General features: G+C 46.3%; 2 protein-coding genes across 2 annotated transcripts; one reads left to right on the forward strand and one right to left on the reverse strand.

The window, feature by feature from the left end:
- Window positions 1-731: 731 nt before the first annotated feature.
- Window positions 732-5625, reverse strand: LOC110377931 (enhancer of mRNA-decapping protein 3). The gene is given in 5 exon segments (XM_049845371.2): window positions 732-2216; window positions 2219-2605; window positions 2608-3120; window positions 4508-4656; window positions 4734-5625. Coding segments are annotated over 5 exon segments (1419 nt in total). The 5' UTR covers window positions 4889-5625; the 3' UTR covers window positions 732-2001.
- Window positions 5626-8025: 2400 nt separating this feature from the next.
- Window positions 8026-15678, forward strand: LOC110377930 (endoplasmic reticulum metallopeptidase 1). Its single transcript, XM_064038279.1, is given in 12 exon segments — window positions 8026-8452; window positions 9508-9741; window positions 10083-10230; window positions 10293-10418; window positions 10683-10833; window positions 10903-11005; window positions 11067-11187; window positions 11265-11529; window positions 11531-11724; window positions 12579-12682; window positions 12784-13201; window positions 13876-15678. Coding segments are annotated over 12 exon segments (2238 nt in total). The 5' UTR covers window positions 8026-8449; the 3' UTR covers window positions 14247-15678.
- Window positions 15679-18481: the final 2803 nt, after the last annotated feature.

Consider the following 18481-nt stretch of genomic DNA (forward strand, 5'->3'; position numbering starts at 1 on the left):
CTTTTGAGCACTTTCACAAAAACCCGCTCCCAACTCCCAACCCTTCTGCCTTATATCTGAGTGAATTAGATATATCCTGTCCTATATTTTTTGGTAACCTAAAAGACGGAATAGAACTATTGTACATTAGCGTATAGATAGGCGGTACTGTGGGACAAGGCATTTCTAGGCGACGATGATGTATAACGGGGTTATTCCCGCTCGGTAACACCCTTTCATCAACACTGTTGACGATCGGGAAAAAAGTTTCGTTCGTTCACAGTGTTGACGAACGTACACGTATCCTTCGCTTGCTCGGTCATCAAAATCGAGCCCGCGGTTAAAAAGCAACTTTGCACTCTTGTATAACAAATAACTATTAAAAGTATATATGAAGGAATTTAATGTGATTAGGTGCGATACACCCGATATACTCTATCTGTTGACTTCAGGCCAGGCACCTGTGACAGATTCAGCCGTTCTAGCGCGAGTTAGTATAACAGAGAATTGGCCGCTGCATACATGACGGATTTTTTATGTAAGGGTCGGACGTCATTTTTTTAAATATCTTTTCAAAATGTACGGACCGAACAGGAACATGACACTCACGGGCAATCACAAAATGACAAACTGACAAGGTAGCACAAGTTGAACAAGAAGCAATAAAGTGTCCCACAGGACAGTGCACGTCGCGTGCGCTCCGGTGCGCTGGCCTGTTCTACTGCAAGGAGATAAACCAACAACAAACAACCTATAAATTACTAATTTATTTAATTTCATTTAAATGCAATTTATAAAATTGAATTACATTAACAAAAACTTAAATAATGTGTCACTAGTACTTGGTAGGTAGTAAGAAACTGCCGCCGGCCCTCGTTTTTTTTTCGTTATAGCGGCTAAACCACGAAGGAAGGTAAGATAAGCGGATACCTTAAATAAGGTAGGTCAGGTGCCTTCTGTGGGCACGAAAAACACTTGCAAGTGAACTAATGTGTTGTTCGGGTTCTTTGAAACATACAGGAATGAATTTTATCCAGTGCGCAAATTTTACGTATTATACCTTCCGTAGGCCATAAGCTTTTTCGACTTTCACTTAATTTGCGTTTTTCTAGATTTTTAAGTTTCTTTACTCTTTTTGGACAAAAGGCTCCACCTTTTGCCTTTTATTTGTTTAGTTTTTTAACTGATTCTATATCTGTTCTGTAGTCATAAAAAAACCAGCGTTTAAAACTGAGATAGTCGGCTATTCCGCGTGGGGCCTTGGGCGGCGAAAACAGTAAATCAGCCGCTGATCGATGTGATCTGGTGCAAGAGAGACAGAACAGTAAGATCAGACACTAGCACCAGGCGCGTCTTTTGTCAAAATCGCTCCAGTTCAAGGGTTGGAATGGTATTGTTAATACGATTGTTAACCCGAAACCCAGATTCGAAATTTTCAGTTATATCGGATGGATATACGGACTTATAAGGCTGAATGCTCTTCTATTTAATATCTAAAGTTGCAAGTGCTTCATTTCATCGTAAATAGTGTATCACTTAAAGTTGACTCACAATCATTTTGATGAAGTATGCGTCACTTCAGGTCGGTGACCCACAGTAGAGTCACACTTACATTACACTAATAACATAGACATATACTTCTACATTATAATTTTACTATCAAAAATATAACACATCACATAATATGTCGATTAAAACAATTTGGTTTACTGGTTCGTCGTTTACGTAATACGAGTTTACATTTGTGCAGGAGCGAGTACGTTGTTCTGTTGTCGAGCATTGCTCTCATCTACATTACTACTCATTACAGATATCTTCGGCATTTTCATTTTAAATATTTATAGTACAATGTCAAAATCGGTACTCCGTTGCACAATTAAATAAACATCGAAGAAGAAATTATCACAGGAGTGTTACATCTGTCAATGTGAGTATCTCACCTATCACCAATACATCGGGAGAGTCGGCGAGAGAGTTATGATCGAGTAACCGAAGAGAACTCGTGCAGGCGAGCGGCGGCGGTCAGTCCGTGGCCGGGTGCAGCGCCAGCACCGGCGACGCGCCGAACGGCGGCCGGTACTGAATACCCAGCTCCGCGAACACGGCCTGCGGCACGCACACGTCCGCCAAGTACTGCAGGCCCAGCTCCGGCGCCAGCGCCGCCGGCAGCGCCAGCACCGCCGCGCGGCACGACACGCCCGCCCAGCCCGCGCTCGGCGGCTCCAGCGCCAGCACCGCGCCCGCGCCCGCGCCGCCCACTCCAGCGCCGCGCCCAGCTCGCCCGCCGGCTCCTGCGCCGGGTCCGACAGCGCCAGCAGCACCACGTCCGCGCCCGGCAGCGCGCTGGCTCCGCCGCCACGCCGCTCGGCGCCAGCGCCGCCAGCTCGCGCCGCAGCGCCGCGCAGTCGGGCGGCGCGGGCGCGGCCAGCAGCGCGGCGGCGCGGGCGCCGTGGCTGCCAGCAGGCAGGCGGCCGCCAGCCCGCGGCGCCGGCGGCGTGCGGGCCCGCCAGCGCCACCACGGTGGGCGCCTGGTGCGCGTTGCGCGGGTCGAGGCGCCGGCCGCCGCCCGCCAGGCGCAGCGCCACGTCGGCGGCGGCGCGCGCCAGCAGCGTGTCGGCCTGGTCGCGCAGCCCGCGCGCGCCAGCGCCCGCCACAGCGCCGCCGCAGGCGCCGCGGGCACGCCCAGCCCCTCGTCGGTGACGAGCAGCGCGGGCGCGGGCTCGGGCAGGCGGATGGCGCGGCGCGGCGCGGGCGCGGGCCCCAGCACGTTCTCGTCGTGGCGGAACTTGCCCAGGTGGTCGGCCTGGCGCACCACGTCGGGCTTGTGCGAGTTGCGCAGCTCCTCCCAGAGCGCGCGCTTGTTGAACAGCGCCAGGTTGCCCTCGAAGTCGAAGTCGTCGTCGAGCTCCGCGTCGGCCAGGTCGCCGAAGCAGGCCTCGTTGCGGCGGCGCGCCTTGTCGTACACGTTGGCGGGGCCGCGGCCCTTGGGCGTGGAGCTGGCGTTGCCGTAGCTGCCGGCGAGGCTGGCGCTGCGGGCGGCGCGCTGGATGTCGATGGGCTTGCTGCGCGGGCGCGCGGGGCGGGCGGGGGCGGCCGCGCTGCTGGCGGCGCCGCTGCCGCCGGCGGCGCTGCTCTGGTTCCCTGACACATCAAACACCCTATATGTTTCTGTACCAAACATCTGACGTTTTTTAGGACAGATATCGGCCTTTTTAGGCTTCCGTCGTAAACTAGGAACCCTTATAGGTCCGTTAGCACTAAAATACAGCGCGCAAAAGCGATTCAGGGCGTTTCTGGGCTATCGGCGGCCAGTTATGAAATTCGTATCAAAAAGGTTTTTAACTAATAACTGGCCGCATTTTCCATGAAAAATGGGCTTCATCCAGTTGACATTTGGGAAAACAGATACTTGCATATTATTGCAATGGAATTGAGTGCATTGCAATGAAAAATGAGCTAAGCCTCTCAGTTATGTGTTCTTTCTTTTTATTAAAGTTTTTTTTATTTTTTGTTTGTTTTATTTTGGACTTTGTTGACTCTAGTAAGAAAAAGAGCTTATCCCTAAACTGCAATATTTCTTCCATGTTACAGAAATCACCTTAAACTTACACAATCCTTATAAGTAGCACCTGGTAAGCTAAGTAGTACCTGGTGACTAGGTTGTGTTACACTAGGTGCCAGAAAAGTTCATATACAAAAATGCATTCCTTTTTCATTTATAGGACCATACATCATACTTACTAAAATAGATATCCCGTCCATATAAATTAGTCCATTGTCCTTTGGTGCCAACATGTACATCTATCAAAAACAGTTGTGGGAAAATACTGTTTTATTAGGGTACTCCCACTACACATAAACAGGGGCATCTTTTTTTTCATTCCAACCCTAACGTGTGATATTATGTCTATACTAATATTATAAAGAGGAAAACTTTGTTTGTTTGTTTGGTTGTAATGAATAGGCTCAAAAACTACTGGACAGTTTTTAAAAATTCTTTCTCCATTCGAAAGCTACATCCACGAGTAACATAGGCTATATTTTATCCCGGTACGGGCAGTAGTTACCACGGGACGCGGGTGAAACCGTGGGAAAATGGCTAGTAGAATATAAATAGGGCCCCTAAAGTTTTGTAAAAATATAATAGGGGTTTACTAAAGACATTTTTTATTATCTTAATATTTTCGGAAATAAATCCAAAAATTGAAAAGAATGTGTCCCCCCTCTAACCTTTAAACTATAGATACGTTCAAGAATTCATATTTATCTAAACCTGTTCAACAATTGTACAGAATATTATCTGAGTTGATTAAGGCTATGACCTAAACTCAGGAAACTATTAATCCTATAACTATGGCCCAACATGCTCTTGGCCAGTTTCTTGAACGGTTTTAAAAAAATTGAGCAAAATAATAGCTGAACTAAGTTTGTAATTTATTTGAATGGACCATGACTTTACAGTAATTGCTAAATCTTCCTGGAGGTGCACTACTATTGTTAGAACTAAAATAAAGACAATATAGTGTACCTGAACTGGTGGGGTTTGCCTGCAGATTCTCACATACTGTAGCTCTCTGCGCCTTCTTTAAGCCCTTGGTAACGGCCACTGTGCTGTGTGTCTGCTCTGCTGGCTCTGGACGGCTCTCGATTATCTTCAGATCTTTGATATCAGCCGCACTGAAGATCGTAAAAACATAAGTACTGTATTGTGTAGTGCCGTATGAAGCCCACTTACCCTGCAGGTCTTAACTTACTTTAGAGTCACTTGTGATTTCGGGTAAGGAAAGCCATTTCTAAAGGCTTTTGTTAAAGTAATAGTGCTCCCATCAGCCTCCAGAATAGTGCCCTGATAGCAACCCAGAGGTTCGCCGCAGTTTACAGATATCGCATACCCGACCCAGTTCGACATGCTCTCAAATGTCACAACAGGAGGCAGGTATCTCAACAAAACTAAACTATGCTTCTAGTAGCAAGATCAGGCCTGACGTGACACACCCAATAACGCTCACATTTAAACACCAACAAACGGTTTCAATAACGTTTCTCCTAATTTAAAAGTATTTAACTAACAATAATTCACAATTACACAACTCTCCATGTCCGTGAATCCCGATTCCTTCGAATGAAATCGAATGTGTGAGTCAGGGGGGAGACACTCCGTACATTTTGACAGCTAAGTGAATGAAGAGTCGCCACCTTTTATTTGGCCCGGAAACTATTTACTATCTAAAAGATACTTTAAATTACCAACAGATGGCACTACACTATAATCGTTTTTGTTTGTCAATATAAAATTATTTATGCAATATTAATTAGAGAAAAGTATGAGGAAAATATTAGACACTTAAAAAAAGATAAAATAGGCGAATAAATTAAATACGGTTTGAAAAAGCACAAATATCAATTTTAATCTAAAAAGACCTGGTGTCAGTATTCCAAGTAACTTAACAAAACCGATCATCGATCATAACAAAATATCAATATGGCGGTTTTTGCATTCTGCGTACACGCGTATAAAAAGTAATAATACATAATAATTATTTGTTTTCCTTCGACCTTTTACTATATTAACGATGACATTTTCTATTAGGGTAAGTAGCATAATGTAACTATAACGATAACCAATGTTATAGTTACATGGTGCTATTTACCTTAATAGAAAATGTTATGAATATGATGCATATATATTTTTATAGCTATAGCTATGTAGGTAGTTCGGGGCCAATTTAGAGAGAGATGGCGCATTGACAAATAGGTTTGCATGATTATCACGCAAGAGGGCTCTCTTTTCCCTATATATTACTTTACTCTTTGGTGTGAGTGAACGTGAATTCGCTTGAGCCTTCCTTGGTGCGTGGCTGTCACTTGCAACCTGTGTCAGTTGTCAATGGTTGTCACTTTCTTAGGTCTTAGGATTATGTCTATGGTTTTAGGTTAGTTCATAGATTAAATAATTGGTAGGGTTGATCAACTGGTAGGGGTAATGTAGTAAACGGGACTGCACACTCATACCCAAAAAACGAGCCGAGTGAAGCAGATAGTACGGAGGCCGTCCGTCCCTTTCTAATTGGGTGACTATGAGATTAAGCTATGTGAGACAAATCCGAATTTGCTAAGATTATTAAACACAGATTGGTTTCGAAGTTTTAACTTACGCAGTTTGTTACCTTAAGAAACGAATATAGACTTTTAATATCATCATTCTCCAAGCCTTTTACCCAACTAAGTTGGGGTCTGCTTCCAGTCTAACCGGATTCAGCTATAAATAAGAATAACGACTTTTAATAATTAGCGGGAATTAGCAGTATAAAAGCAGGAAGATTCGAAGTGAAGGCAGATTTTTTTTGTATTTATGCTTCACATATAGACTGCTGAGCCATTTATGTAACCTTTCTTCATTTTTTGGGAAGGTATAACTATAGTACAACAGTTTTAGAATCCATCACACATATTTTGACTCAATACAAGAATTCATATATTTCAATAATTTTTAGTGGCAGCATAGTTAAGGAATTCGTTTTCGTCGGGAGTCGTGGTGGCCTTGTGGGTAAAGGACCAGCCTCTCAAGTATGAGGGCGCAGGTTCGGTCCCAGGTTAGGCAAATACCAATGCAACTTTTCTAAGTTTGTATGTACTTTCTAAGTATATCTTAGATACCAATGACTGTGTTTCGGATTGCACGTTAAACCGTAGTTCCCGGCTGTCATTGAATATCCTTGGCAATCATTACGGGTAGTGAGAAGCCGGTAAGTCTGACACCAGTTGAACCAAGGGGTATTGGGTTGCCCGGGTTTCTGGGGGTTTCCCGGGTTTCCAGGGAGAATCAGGGGCCCCATTCTCCTGATTTTACTTAAGCAACATACAATTCACATTCGACTGCGATCCAATCACGACTCAATTACGATTGAAGCGTGTGGCATTCCGCTATTTTTTCTTTGAAATAAACGTTTTTATCCTTTTCTGTCCTTCAACAATGAATCATTTTGTCTGCAAATGATTTACGATTGCTATATGATAATAGAGCAAACTACCGTAGGTGCCTATTTTGTCTGCAAGTGATTAATTATTGCAATATGATTGTAGAGCAAACTACCGTATAGACCAAAATCACCAAAATAGCAGACCAATCGCAAACCAATCAAATGTCAATCGAATACGATTGGTCTTTTATTAGTAGCAGAATGCCCGATATGGGTAAAACTGCTATTACGATCATATTTCGATTCGATTTCTAATCGATTTTGACATTATTAACTTAGGAGAATCGGGCCCCTGAACATAGTTGGGAAAAAGGCTCGGAGGATGATGATGATGGGTGAAGTTGTTATTTAATTCTCAAAAAGAAAATTCATTGTTGAGATATGTATGACGCTCCGTTTCTTGCAGTCACGTACCAAGATCAGCGCTATATAGGCATCAGCTAGGAAAAGAATCAAAATAAAAAGATAATCCTTCATTACTGTTAACTGTCACTGTCAGGTCAGTTTTTAGAAATACCTACAACATGCGCGTTGGTATTGGTAGGTATATGTTACAGCTATAGTGATTAAATATATATTATTCATAATCACTGGTCAATATGTACAATACCCAAATTGACCTGACAATATGATAAATTAATTACTTTATCTGGATATTATTCATAATAGCTGGTCAAAGTTAGCCAAAGTAATAAATATGGTCTAACCAACTTACTACTGACTAATTCTTAAAACCGGTTTAAGTTATTGTCGACTTTTTTATGATAAATCATCAAATGATTTCTCCCGCTGTGGGTTAGCAGCGTGAAGGAGTGTCAGACTGTTAGTGACTTAAACCCAACGCGCGCTGCCGAGACGGGCCCGTGACTTCTATGAGACGGAAGGACGATGATTACTTTGGTTGTAACATATACACACACACCATGCACGTGGCGTGCTGTAACGAGGGGTGTCGACATGTTTCAATAATATGGTTCCAGGTACAGCTTGATGACACGCCTGATGCGAATGCGACTTGACCATTGACTTGACCATCGAGCTTAGATATGTCAATGGACTTGACAGCTTGACAGAGACACTGACTCGTGCGTGACATTTGACACTTGACAGCTTGTTCTAAAGTTACGAAGACACGCGAAAACAAGAATTAGCGAAATGCGCTGCAAGCGCTCCTTTTGAGCCGTAGTTTTGAAATGAGCACCCTTTTCCGTATAGAAACTTTATGAGATATGGATTGATTCTGACTTTCATGATTAGTTTTGAGTTTCGCAACAAGACACTGAAGTATTAGAAAACGAATGAATCGAGTTTTTGAACTTTTTCGTTTTTTATCTTTTCGTATGTAATCATTTATGGAGGTTGATATTGAAATGTTTATGAAAAATGACAGTATATATTACAATAAAATAAAATTTTAAGTAGAAGAAAAAAGCTGACAGAAGACTCCCATTCAAAACTTGTGATAGCAATAAGAAATAATTTATTTTAAAATGGTAAGTGCCAAGCAATTTATACTCTGTAAAATAATGGATATTATTTACAATTAAATTGTGATACTGTATGTAATTCATGTAGATTAATACTATTCAGAGATTCACATATTTTGTGCTTTCAAGTTAAGAATAATAATAACTTGTACAATATCTTAAGTAGCTCAGGATGTCACAAAAACATTAACCTTAATGACCCATGGAGATGATATCATTATCAGGTAGGTGTTACTGATTGCTTCTAGTAAAACATCCTTTACAACATAGTTATCTAGTTTTTGTAATAATTAGAAAAATATTGTTTTTTTTTTCCAATTGTCTTGTTTTTTGTAAAACCTAATCATTTATGTAGCATGGTATTGGGGGCAAATACGAGACTTTTAACTTATAATAAAAAATTATACGTGTACCTAGACAACTTGTTAAGAAAAGATCTTGAAATTCAATTATCTTGAAATGGGTTAACTTTTGCCCAGTGTCCCATGATCAAATTTGTCCATATTGACCTATACTATCACCTCATGATGAGAGTTCATGAAAGGATGCGGTCTACTTACAAGTAACCCTGAATAGATATTATTTAACATTCGTTTGCGGAAACAGAGGAAGTTGCTGTTGTGATTATATTCAGTAGCAAACTATTTCTACAAGATTAGTAGCCACCTCTTTAAGATATTCAATATATTAAATTAGGAAAATAAAAGCGTGAGTCGTAAACCAAAAGTGCAAGTATCCAAACATTCTCACAAACTTTCACATTTTAAAAGTAGGATTAACATAAGTGGTGAAACCCAGTTTTGCAGGAGAGCAAAAACAATTATTTTCCGTTATTTTAATATCAAGCTTTTAAAGTGGTACAAAAGTATCCATAAAGCCAAAAGCAGGTAAAATAGCCCTTTTAAGAGTAATATCATATTGTAATATCACAAAAAGACATAGAATATAATGTAGACTAAAATAAAGTGTATGGAATTAGTGTGGAGCCAACAAAAATGTGGTTGTAGTGTTACTGGTGATGGGTGGGGCTGGATATATTGATGTATGAGATGCGGGCGCAGGTGGTGGTGGCGCACAGCTCGCGGGAGCTGGTGAAGGAGAACGCGTCGCTGCGCGCGCCGCTGTCGGGCGCCTGGCTGCTGGCGGCGCTGGCGGCGCTGCTGGCGGCGCTGGCGGCCGTGGCGCACATCGACCACGCGCTGCCCGCGCCGCTGGGCGCCGACGCGCCGCGCGAGCGCTTCCGGGGGCTCGTCGCGCACCAGCTGCTCGTCAACCTCACCTCCATCGGGCCCCGGGTGAGCGACCGCATCCCGTCACAACCTCGTTACTCGGAGAGACTGTAGCCAAAGCTTGTGACCAAACCTCAAATTGAAACCTATGCCCGCGCCTTACTATACGTCATCATTCCTATACAATGAGATTATGCTCATATTTTTGAAGCTTTGTCACTATTTTTCACATTTTGAACTTGTTGACACCGCCCTGGTGCCACCGGCGCCACTAATACGAAAACGTTAAGTATTATCCTCGGATATAAGCTGAGTAGGTATATAACTGTGCATCCTTTCATCACTCCCTTCGTCGTCAATGATTTGAATGAAGTGCATGACCACTGGAAGACGGCAAATGAACACAGGTGGCGGGCAGCTACGAGAACGAGGTGCTGGCGGTGAGCATGCTGGTGTCCACCATCAAGCACATCGCGCAGCACGCGTCGCCGCACAACCGCATCGAGCTGGACGTGCACGCCGGCAGCGGCGCCTTCGCGCTCTCCTTCATGGACGGTGAGCGAGCGCGGCGCGTGCCGGCGGTGCGGCGCCGCCGACTGACCGCGAGCTCTGTGCAGGCATGAGCAACGTGTACCGCGGCGTGCAGAGCGTGGTGGCGCGCGTGCGCGGCGCGGGCGGCCGGCCGCGGGACCGCTCCGCGCTGCTGCTCAACTGCCACTTCGACACCGTGCCCGACAGCCCAGGTACACCGCCTGCCCTCGCCACGACTACGGGATACTCTCACTATAACTATTTTTCAAATTTGTTAAAGTAAAAAAAAATCCTCTTCATTACAAGGTAATAGTATGCAGTATACATATATTAGTATAGTGATCACAAAAGATAGTGCTGCCAGCCTTTTGGGCTTTCCATACTACATCCATATATGTAAAGTTTAGTGGGTCGCGACAGTGGCATGTTCCCTTTAGCGCGCGATAGTATGTAGTGGTGTGGCTGGTGGTGCGCAGGCGCGAGCGACGACGGCGCCGGCTGCGCCGTGCTGCTGGAGACCATGCGCGCGCGCGCGCGCCGCGCGCTGCGCCACGACGCCATCTTCCTGTTCAACGGCGCCGAGGAGAACATCCTGCAGGCCTCGCACGCCTTCATCACGCAGCACCGGTGAGTGCGCCCGAGCCGCCTGCCTCGTGCCTCGTGCCTCCCAGCGCCGCTCACACGCGCGTGTTGCAGGTGGGCGCGGGACGTGCGCGCCTTCATCAACATCGAGGCGTGCGGCGCGGGCGGCCGCGAGGTGCTGTTCCAGGCGGGCCCGCACGACCCCTGGATCATCGAGGTACGGCCGCGCCACCCCGTCCTCGCTCGCCTCGCTCCTTGCTCACGCTCCGCCCTTGCAGATGTACGCGAGCGAGGCGCCGCACCCCTTCGCGTCGTCGGTGGCGCAGGAGCTGTTCGAGAGCGGCCTCATCCCCGCGGACACTGACTTTCGCATCTTCCGCGACTTCGGCAACCTGTCGGGTAGGTAGCGCGCGCGGTGCGGGCGTGGCGTGGGCGCGGCGGGAACAGTGCGTGTGACGGCGGCGGTGGGCTTGCAGGCGTGGACCTGGCGTGGAGCAACGGGTACGTGTACGGCACGCGCTGGACACGCGTGCCGGCGGCGGCGCTGCAGCGCACGGGCGACAACGATGAGCGCTGGCGCGCGGGCTGCTGGCGGGCGGCGCGCTGGACGCGGCGCCGGGCGGGCGCGGCTGCCGGTGTACTCGACGTGCTGGGGCGCGTGGTGCTGCGCGCGCCGGCCGCGCTGCTGACGGCGCTGGCGGTGCTGGCGCTGGTGCTGCTGAAGCTGCGCGCGAGCGCGAGCGGCGCGCGGCGCGCTGGTGGCGTCGCGCGGCGGGTGGGCGCGGGCGGTGCTGCGCGCGCTGCTGCTGGGCGGCGCGGCGTCGCTGGCGGGCGCGGGCGCGGCGCTGCTGGTGGCGCTGGCGCTGCACGCGGCCGGCGCGCCGCTCAGCTTCTACTCGCGCGTCGAGCTGCTGGCGCCGCTGTACGCGCTGCCCGGTCGGTGCACTGCTAGCTCACGTCATGGACATTATATCATTCACGTTATTCTGCTCTGATCGCTATTGGCTGTTCCCAATCCTATCCTACTTCCTACTTATATTATAAATGTGAAAGTTTGTCTGAATGTATGGATGTATGTTTGTTATTCAATCACGCAAAAACGGCAGAACCGATTTGATTGAAATTTGGTATATAGATAGGTGATACCCTGGATTAACACATAGGCTACTTTTTATTAACACACCACGCGGGCGAAGCCGCTGGCGGAAGCTAGTATTATATATCTTTCTGTGTTTTGCTCGCTAGAAATAGGAAACAGAATTAGTAGGAAACAAATATATTCTTTGTACTGTCTAAACAATCATCATCTCCCGAGCCTTATCTAAACTATGTTTTTTTTTCAAATCAAAAATCATTTATTTCCAATTGGCTACAAAACAGCACTTTTCGAACGTCAGAAATTTACAAAAGACAGCCCCCAAAATGCCCACTCTTCACCACTTCGTACACAGTAGGCCAGTGTTCAGGGAGTTGGTCTCATGTCCCAGGCGCTCATATACTGTATGCAACACTTCGTTATTATATGTGTCTGTAATCGTCAAATTTTAATATATACTTATGTATATTGCATAGTATATTGGGATATTTCAGGAATTTTCTTGGATACCTTGAAGTTAAAAAAAATATTACCTATATTATACCAGTCTTATCAAACATTTTAGCAAGTATTCGAAATTACTTTTAATATGCCATTCTTTAACCTCTTTAAAAAAAAACAGTTTTAGCAATATTCATGTATAGTTGCTTATACAGAACAGTGTATATGAGGTGCGGGACATGTATGTGCGCAGCGGTGGCGGGCACGTGGGCGGCGCCGCGCGCTGTGGGCTCGCCGGCGCTGCTGCGCGGTGGTGGGCCGCGCGCGTGGCACGACGCACGCCGCGCCACGCCTGGCGCTGGCGCGCCGCCGCCGGCCTGCCTCCGCCTTCCTGCCCCGCGCTGTGGGCGGGCGCCGCGGCCGCCGCGGACCTGGCGGCCAGCGCGCTGCGCCTGCAGGCGCGCGCGCGCTGTGGGCGGCGGCGGCTGCTGCCGGCGGCGCAGACTGTACCTGGCGCTGGGCTCGCTGCGCATGTTCGTGCCGGTGATGGGGCGCGGCGGCGGACGCGCTGCCGCCGACGCCGCCATGCGCTGCTGGTGGCGCTGCTGGCGCTGGCGGCGACGGCTGGCTGCTGCCGCTGGCGCTGGCGGCGCGCGGCGTGGCGCGGCTGGCGCGCGGCGCGGCTGCTGACGGCGCTGGCGGCGCTGCTGGCGCTGTCGCCGCTGGGCCGGCCGTACGGCGCGGAGCGGCCGCAGCGGCTGATGGTGTTCCACGCGCGGCGCACGCGCGCGCCGCTGGCCGCGCGGGACGCGGTGGAGCACGCCTACTGGGTGCCGGAGCTGGACGCCAACACGCCGCGCACCGTGCTGCGACACGGTCAGTTCGGAAAGTTTCAGCCTTTATAAAATAACAATATAGGTCCGGCTCTTGGTCTATTGTGGCCGATATGACCGACGAAATTACCTCCTAGTAGCAGCTACCTTATGTTTACAGCTACTATTTATATATTTCATTCATATTGATAAAAGCCCGTTGTAACTGCCTGTTGTCGACCGCACGTGCCGCAGCTGCACTACTGGTTTGTATTTACATGACACCGCTTTGTATCGAAGCGGCAGCACCACGTGCAGTCATTTCACGCAGTCGCGGTGTTTGCGGTGACCATTGCAATCTGCAAATATTATTCTACTCGACTGCACAAAAAAACTGAATGGGCCGACTCGAAATGAAATGTTTGTGTTCAGACATTCATTTTTTACTACCTTTTGCCCGCGACTTCGTTCGCGTGTAATAGTGACTTCCAGCATATTTTTGGTTTGATGGCGCTGTATGTTCGGAGTAGTTTGTTTTTTTTTTTTTGTAATAAAAACTATCCTATTTCCTTTCTCAAGTTTCAAACTATGTTTGTACTAAATTTCACACAAATCGGGTCAGTAGTTTATGCATGAAGAAAAGACAGATATTACTTTTGCATTTATAATATTAGTTTGGATAAGGTGGTCTCAAATGAGCGGCAAGTATCGTTAGCAAGTAAGGCGGTGCGTGTGCAGTGGCGGGCGCGGCGGCGCTGGAGGCGTCGGCGTGCGCGCGCCTGCTGTACTGCGGCGCGCCCTACTACCTGCCCGTGCGCACGCTCGTGCCGCGCTGGCTCGTGGCGCCCGCGCCCACCGCGCCGCGCGTGCGGCTGCGCGCCAGCGTGGCGCTGCGGCGCGTCAACGCCACGGCGCTGGAGCTGTCGCTGCGGCTGGCGGGCGCGGCACGCGGTGGTGGCGCTGGCGCCGGCGGCGGCGCGCGGCTGGCGTGGAGCAGCGCTGGCGGCGCCGGCGGAGGGCGCGGGTGGGCGGGCGGCGCACGTACTTCGTGGCGCTGCACGCGGGCGGGCGCGCGGCGGGCGGCGCGTGGCGGCTGCGGCTGCTGCTGACGCACGCGCCGGGGCTGGCGGCGCCGCACTGGGCGGACGTGGCGCTGGCGGCGCACGCGCAGTTCGGCGCGCACAAGCTGGCGCCGGCGCACGCGGCGCTGCTGGCGCGGCTGCCGGACTGGGTGGCGGCGACGGGCTGGGGCGTGGACCTGCACCTGTACCGCGTCTAGCGCCCTCTCTTGTTCGCTTTCTGCGCGTGTCTGTTGTCGATTGTTTGACTTAGCTATTCTTTTCTGTTTGTTCACATTTTTGTTATAATTTTTCTAATTAGACATAAGTAGATATTATTTAAGTAAGTCTGTAAGACCATTCGATCGATCCCCAGATGACGCAAACAAAAATATATCAATCACGAAATACAGACATATACGGAGTAAATTGCTTGCAGTCACCGCGCGTCACGCTTAGCGCCGCGCTCGCACTGCGCTGCACGACGTCAGTGCCGTGGGCCGCGACCCGCCGCCTGGACACACTTGCGTCAGGGTGAATAGGCAACCTATGCGCATATACACACATTGAATTACATACTTGATAAAAACAACACAAAATACATTCATCACTATCGGCCTCATCATTATTGGCCTTATAATAATTATAATTTTAACATTAAGCGTTCTTAATTATAAGATCAATAAAACATTAGGAAATCAATAGTTTCTCGCGGATGTCTGTGGTCAACGAGGGGTTAAGAAGTAGAAATAAATATCGATGATGAGATGCTGTTTTAGTTTTCACCACATTCAGACAGGCTCTTGTCGATACTTATTTCAGTTTGTACGGGTTAAACTAATTAAACTTGATATTAGGCGTGGTTTTGTAAAAATTGCTTTAATTTAAATCACTTGGGAACTCTTGTATCTATCACAGGCAAGGTTATAAATATTTAGGTATATACTAGTAGTAACATTTTCGGTAGCTCGAATTGTGGATACTGAACAAACTGTGCCTTAATGTTCTGGCACTTGTTAGCTATAATGTATTTAGCAGTAGTCGCATAGACAGACAAACGAGCTGTGATCGCCTAGCTGTAACACATTTTTGTTGTTAATAGATAAGTGATGGCATTGTGGGCGGAGCTTTCCTTCCTACGTGCGATGGACGGATTGTGTAGTGTAGAGCTACAATCAAATATTGATTTTGAGATGACTGCAAATAAAAAGTATGGGAGGAGAGTTTTCTCCCATCACGTCAACACACGTGCAAGGCCACTGCACTTCTGGGAAGTATGACATGGCATAGGGGCAGCCTAGATGATCTTGTTTGCCTGGTTAGGCAGACGTAATGTACCTGTTGTAAACCTCAAAGCATAGTATCGTATGCAGTTTAGTATATAATCTATGTATATTTAAACTCGTCATTGGGTTGTTATTACGTTGGTTTCAATAATTATCGTTTTTCAGTTATGTATACTTAATGTACATTTTATATACAATCCAGTGTTTTCTTTTTATTTGTACCCCACCTTATCAACCCCATCATCGGCCCTAACCTTCTAGGGTCGATTTATACTAGCGCTGAGTCTAAAAAAAAAACGAAAATTTGATTTTTATGCCATCGGATACCTAAAAAAATGCGCACCTCTTACGCGGTGTCCTGCATGAGTGACGAAAAGAATTAAAAAAAAAGAACATCCCTTTATTTGTCCGAAATCTGAATTCTTGGGTCTCGGCTCAAAGAGCTCGGTCACTCGGTCCAATGTTTCGTTTATTTTTTAACTTGGCAAAGGTATAGTATGTACAACGCCATCTATAACCTTTTTTGGGAATAATCTGTTTTTAATTCTCAAAAAGGAAACCTTCCAATTGAATGGCAGCACCTACAACGATTCAAATGAGAGTCCATCACAGGTGGGAGGTTTTCTTTTTGAGTGTGGGAAGTGTTCTTTTAAAATCTTCTGGGACAATCGGATAATAATCTGACAATAATTTTTCCTTCTATTTTTTAATACTGAAGAACAATATTTTTATTATTCAATAATTTTCTTTATTTACATAGATATTTACAACACAAAAAAAAAAAAAACTATCCTAGTAAAACGATAAAAATATATATATATATACACTATATCTAAAAGGCGTCAAAAAATTCATCCCCATCGCTGTCAACTGGGAGCGTACCCAAGAGGCTGGCAGCATTACCTCGTTGGATGGCCATGCTGATCCTTTGTCCGAGGTAATAGGCAGCCTTTTGGTCACGAGAAGCGTCAACCAGCCGCCTAGACACTATATTTCCGCAGCTTGAGGTTCTCTGCGGCCGCAGCGGCAGCAGCAGCACAGCACGCAGAACTTGGAAGATGCGATGGCACAAGAGTATCGACGCAGGTTGCGTCCCATACTAAAGGCCTACCCATCTTCCAAGGGAATAAAGACATGCCGTCTGGTCTCTTACCGTCGTCGCGCGCCAAGCCGTTTGGTTCCAGTACAGCTGGCACCCCGACGGCAACAAGAGCTCGACGTATAATGTCGTTCATATTTGCGTGCCGCATTTTTTTTTAATTGTTGATAACTAGTATGTTTCGCTATACGCCCTCAAAATGATATAACGTTGACAAGACGCCCCGTTTCTTCCAGTAACCTACCAAGGTCAGCGCCATCTAAGCATCAGCTAGGGATAAAGAAAATCTCTCATTTTGTAAGTAGGTTAAAAATATTTAAAAAATCCTTAGAGTAGAATCTAAAAGTAAATTTCTGGCAACATCGTTAATTATTTCTTTTTTTTTCAAAAAAAAAAAGGCGGGAAACTCGAAGAGCGCGGTTCTTTTAAAAATATCCTCCAAAATTTTAATTAAATTAATTTGTTATTTGTGCTTAAACATTGTGGAAAACTATTGTAAAATAGTAGAATAGCAGTCCTTAGATGGATGGTGACGTGGATGGGGGTCCAGATGGACCCCATTCCAGGAAGGCGGCTAAGCGGCAAATAGATCCAGAGCCAGAGCAGCAGCAACAGCGGCAACAGGAAAGTAGTAATTTTTCTCCTTTTTTGAAGCCTAATTATATAAGGCAATACCCAGAACATTCAACCAATACTGAATTTAAAGTTTATGTTGAGTCTCAGGATAAAAAGGAGCGAATTGGAAACAAGAGCCCAATTTACCTGAACCACATATTCACATCGGAAATAAAGGGTGTGGTGACTCTGCAGAGAGTCAACGCGAATAAGGTGGTTGTCGTATTTAAACTGGCGAACACGGCTAACAACTTCATAGCCAACTCTGTTTTTTTGAAAAAATATAATTTAAAAGCATTTATACCGGCAGCCCAAATAGAGAAAACAGGAGTAATCCGTTTTGTACCTACCAATATCTCCCCAAGGAATTATACTCCAAGCTTTCCTCTCACTTCGAAATTATTGCGATACGACGCTTTACAAAGAAGGTTGGGCAGCAGCGAGTTCCTCTACAAACTGTTAGTTTGACCTTTCTGTCTAATAATCTCCTGACAGTGTACAGTACGATCTATTCTCGTATAGGGTATTTGATTATGTTCCGCCTCTGCAGCAATGTTACCGCTGTTTTAAATTTAATCACTCGGCAAGAGTATGTAATGGTAAGCAACGCTGTAGTTGTTGTGCTGGAGAGCACTTATACACCGAATGTGACAAGCCTAATGAGCTCTGCTGTGCCAACTGCAGGGGAGCCCATTTGGCTGTATCCAGATCTTGTCCCATTAAAATTCAAAAATGTTAGAAAACGCAATAAAATTACTTATTCAAGTGTTCTTGATACAAAGAAATATGAGCAGAATTTTCCATCTTTAACTGAAAATGTAAATAAAAATACAAAATATGTTGTAGATAATAATATAATTAAAACCACACCTGAAAATAAAATTGTACAAAATGTAAATAAACCTGCAGCTTCATCTGCACATAAGGTAGATAGTAGCTCTACTTCTAAGATTAATAAATTACCTGTAGTTCCCACTACACAAGCTCCTCAAATTAATTTAAAAGAGCAATTAATAAATAATAAAGATTTAAACTCAGCAATTATTCGCACTATACTTGAAATTAGCAATAAGGGTGATGGGACTCCAATTAATAGTAAAACGGTTAACGATATGTTACATAAATACCTTTCCTAAGCTTATGGATATAAATAGCACCTTATCACAGTCACAGTTAAGAATAGCACAGTTCAATATACAAAGCGCATATAATAAAAAGCCCTTATTAATAGATTTTTTAGCAAATGAGAATATTGATATCTGTCTTCTAAATGAAACATGGTTTAA

This window comes from Helicoverpa armigera, chromosome 15 (assembly GCF_030705265.1).
Source record: "Helicoverpa armigera isolate CAAS_96S chromosome 15, ASM3070526v1, whole genome shotgun sequence".
Classification (NCBI taxonomy): Eukaryota; Metazoa; Arthropoda; class Insecta; order Lepidoptera; family Noctuidae; genus Helicoverpa; species Helicoverpa armigera.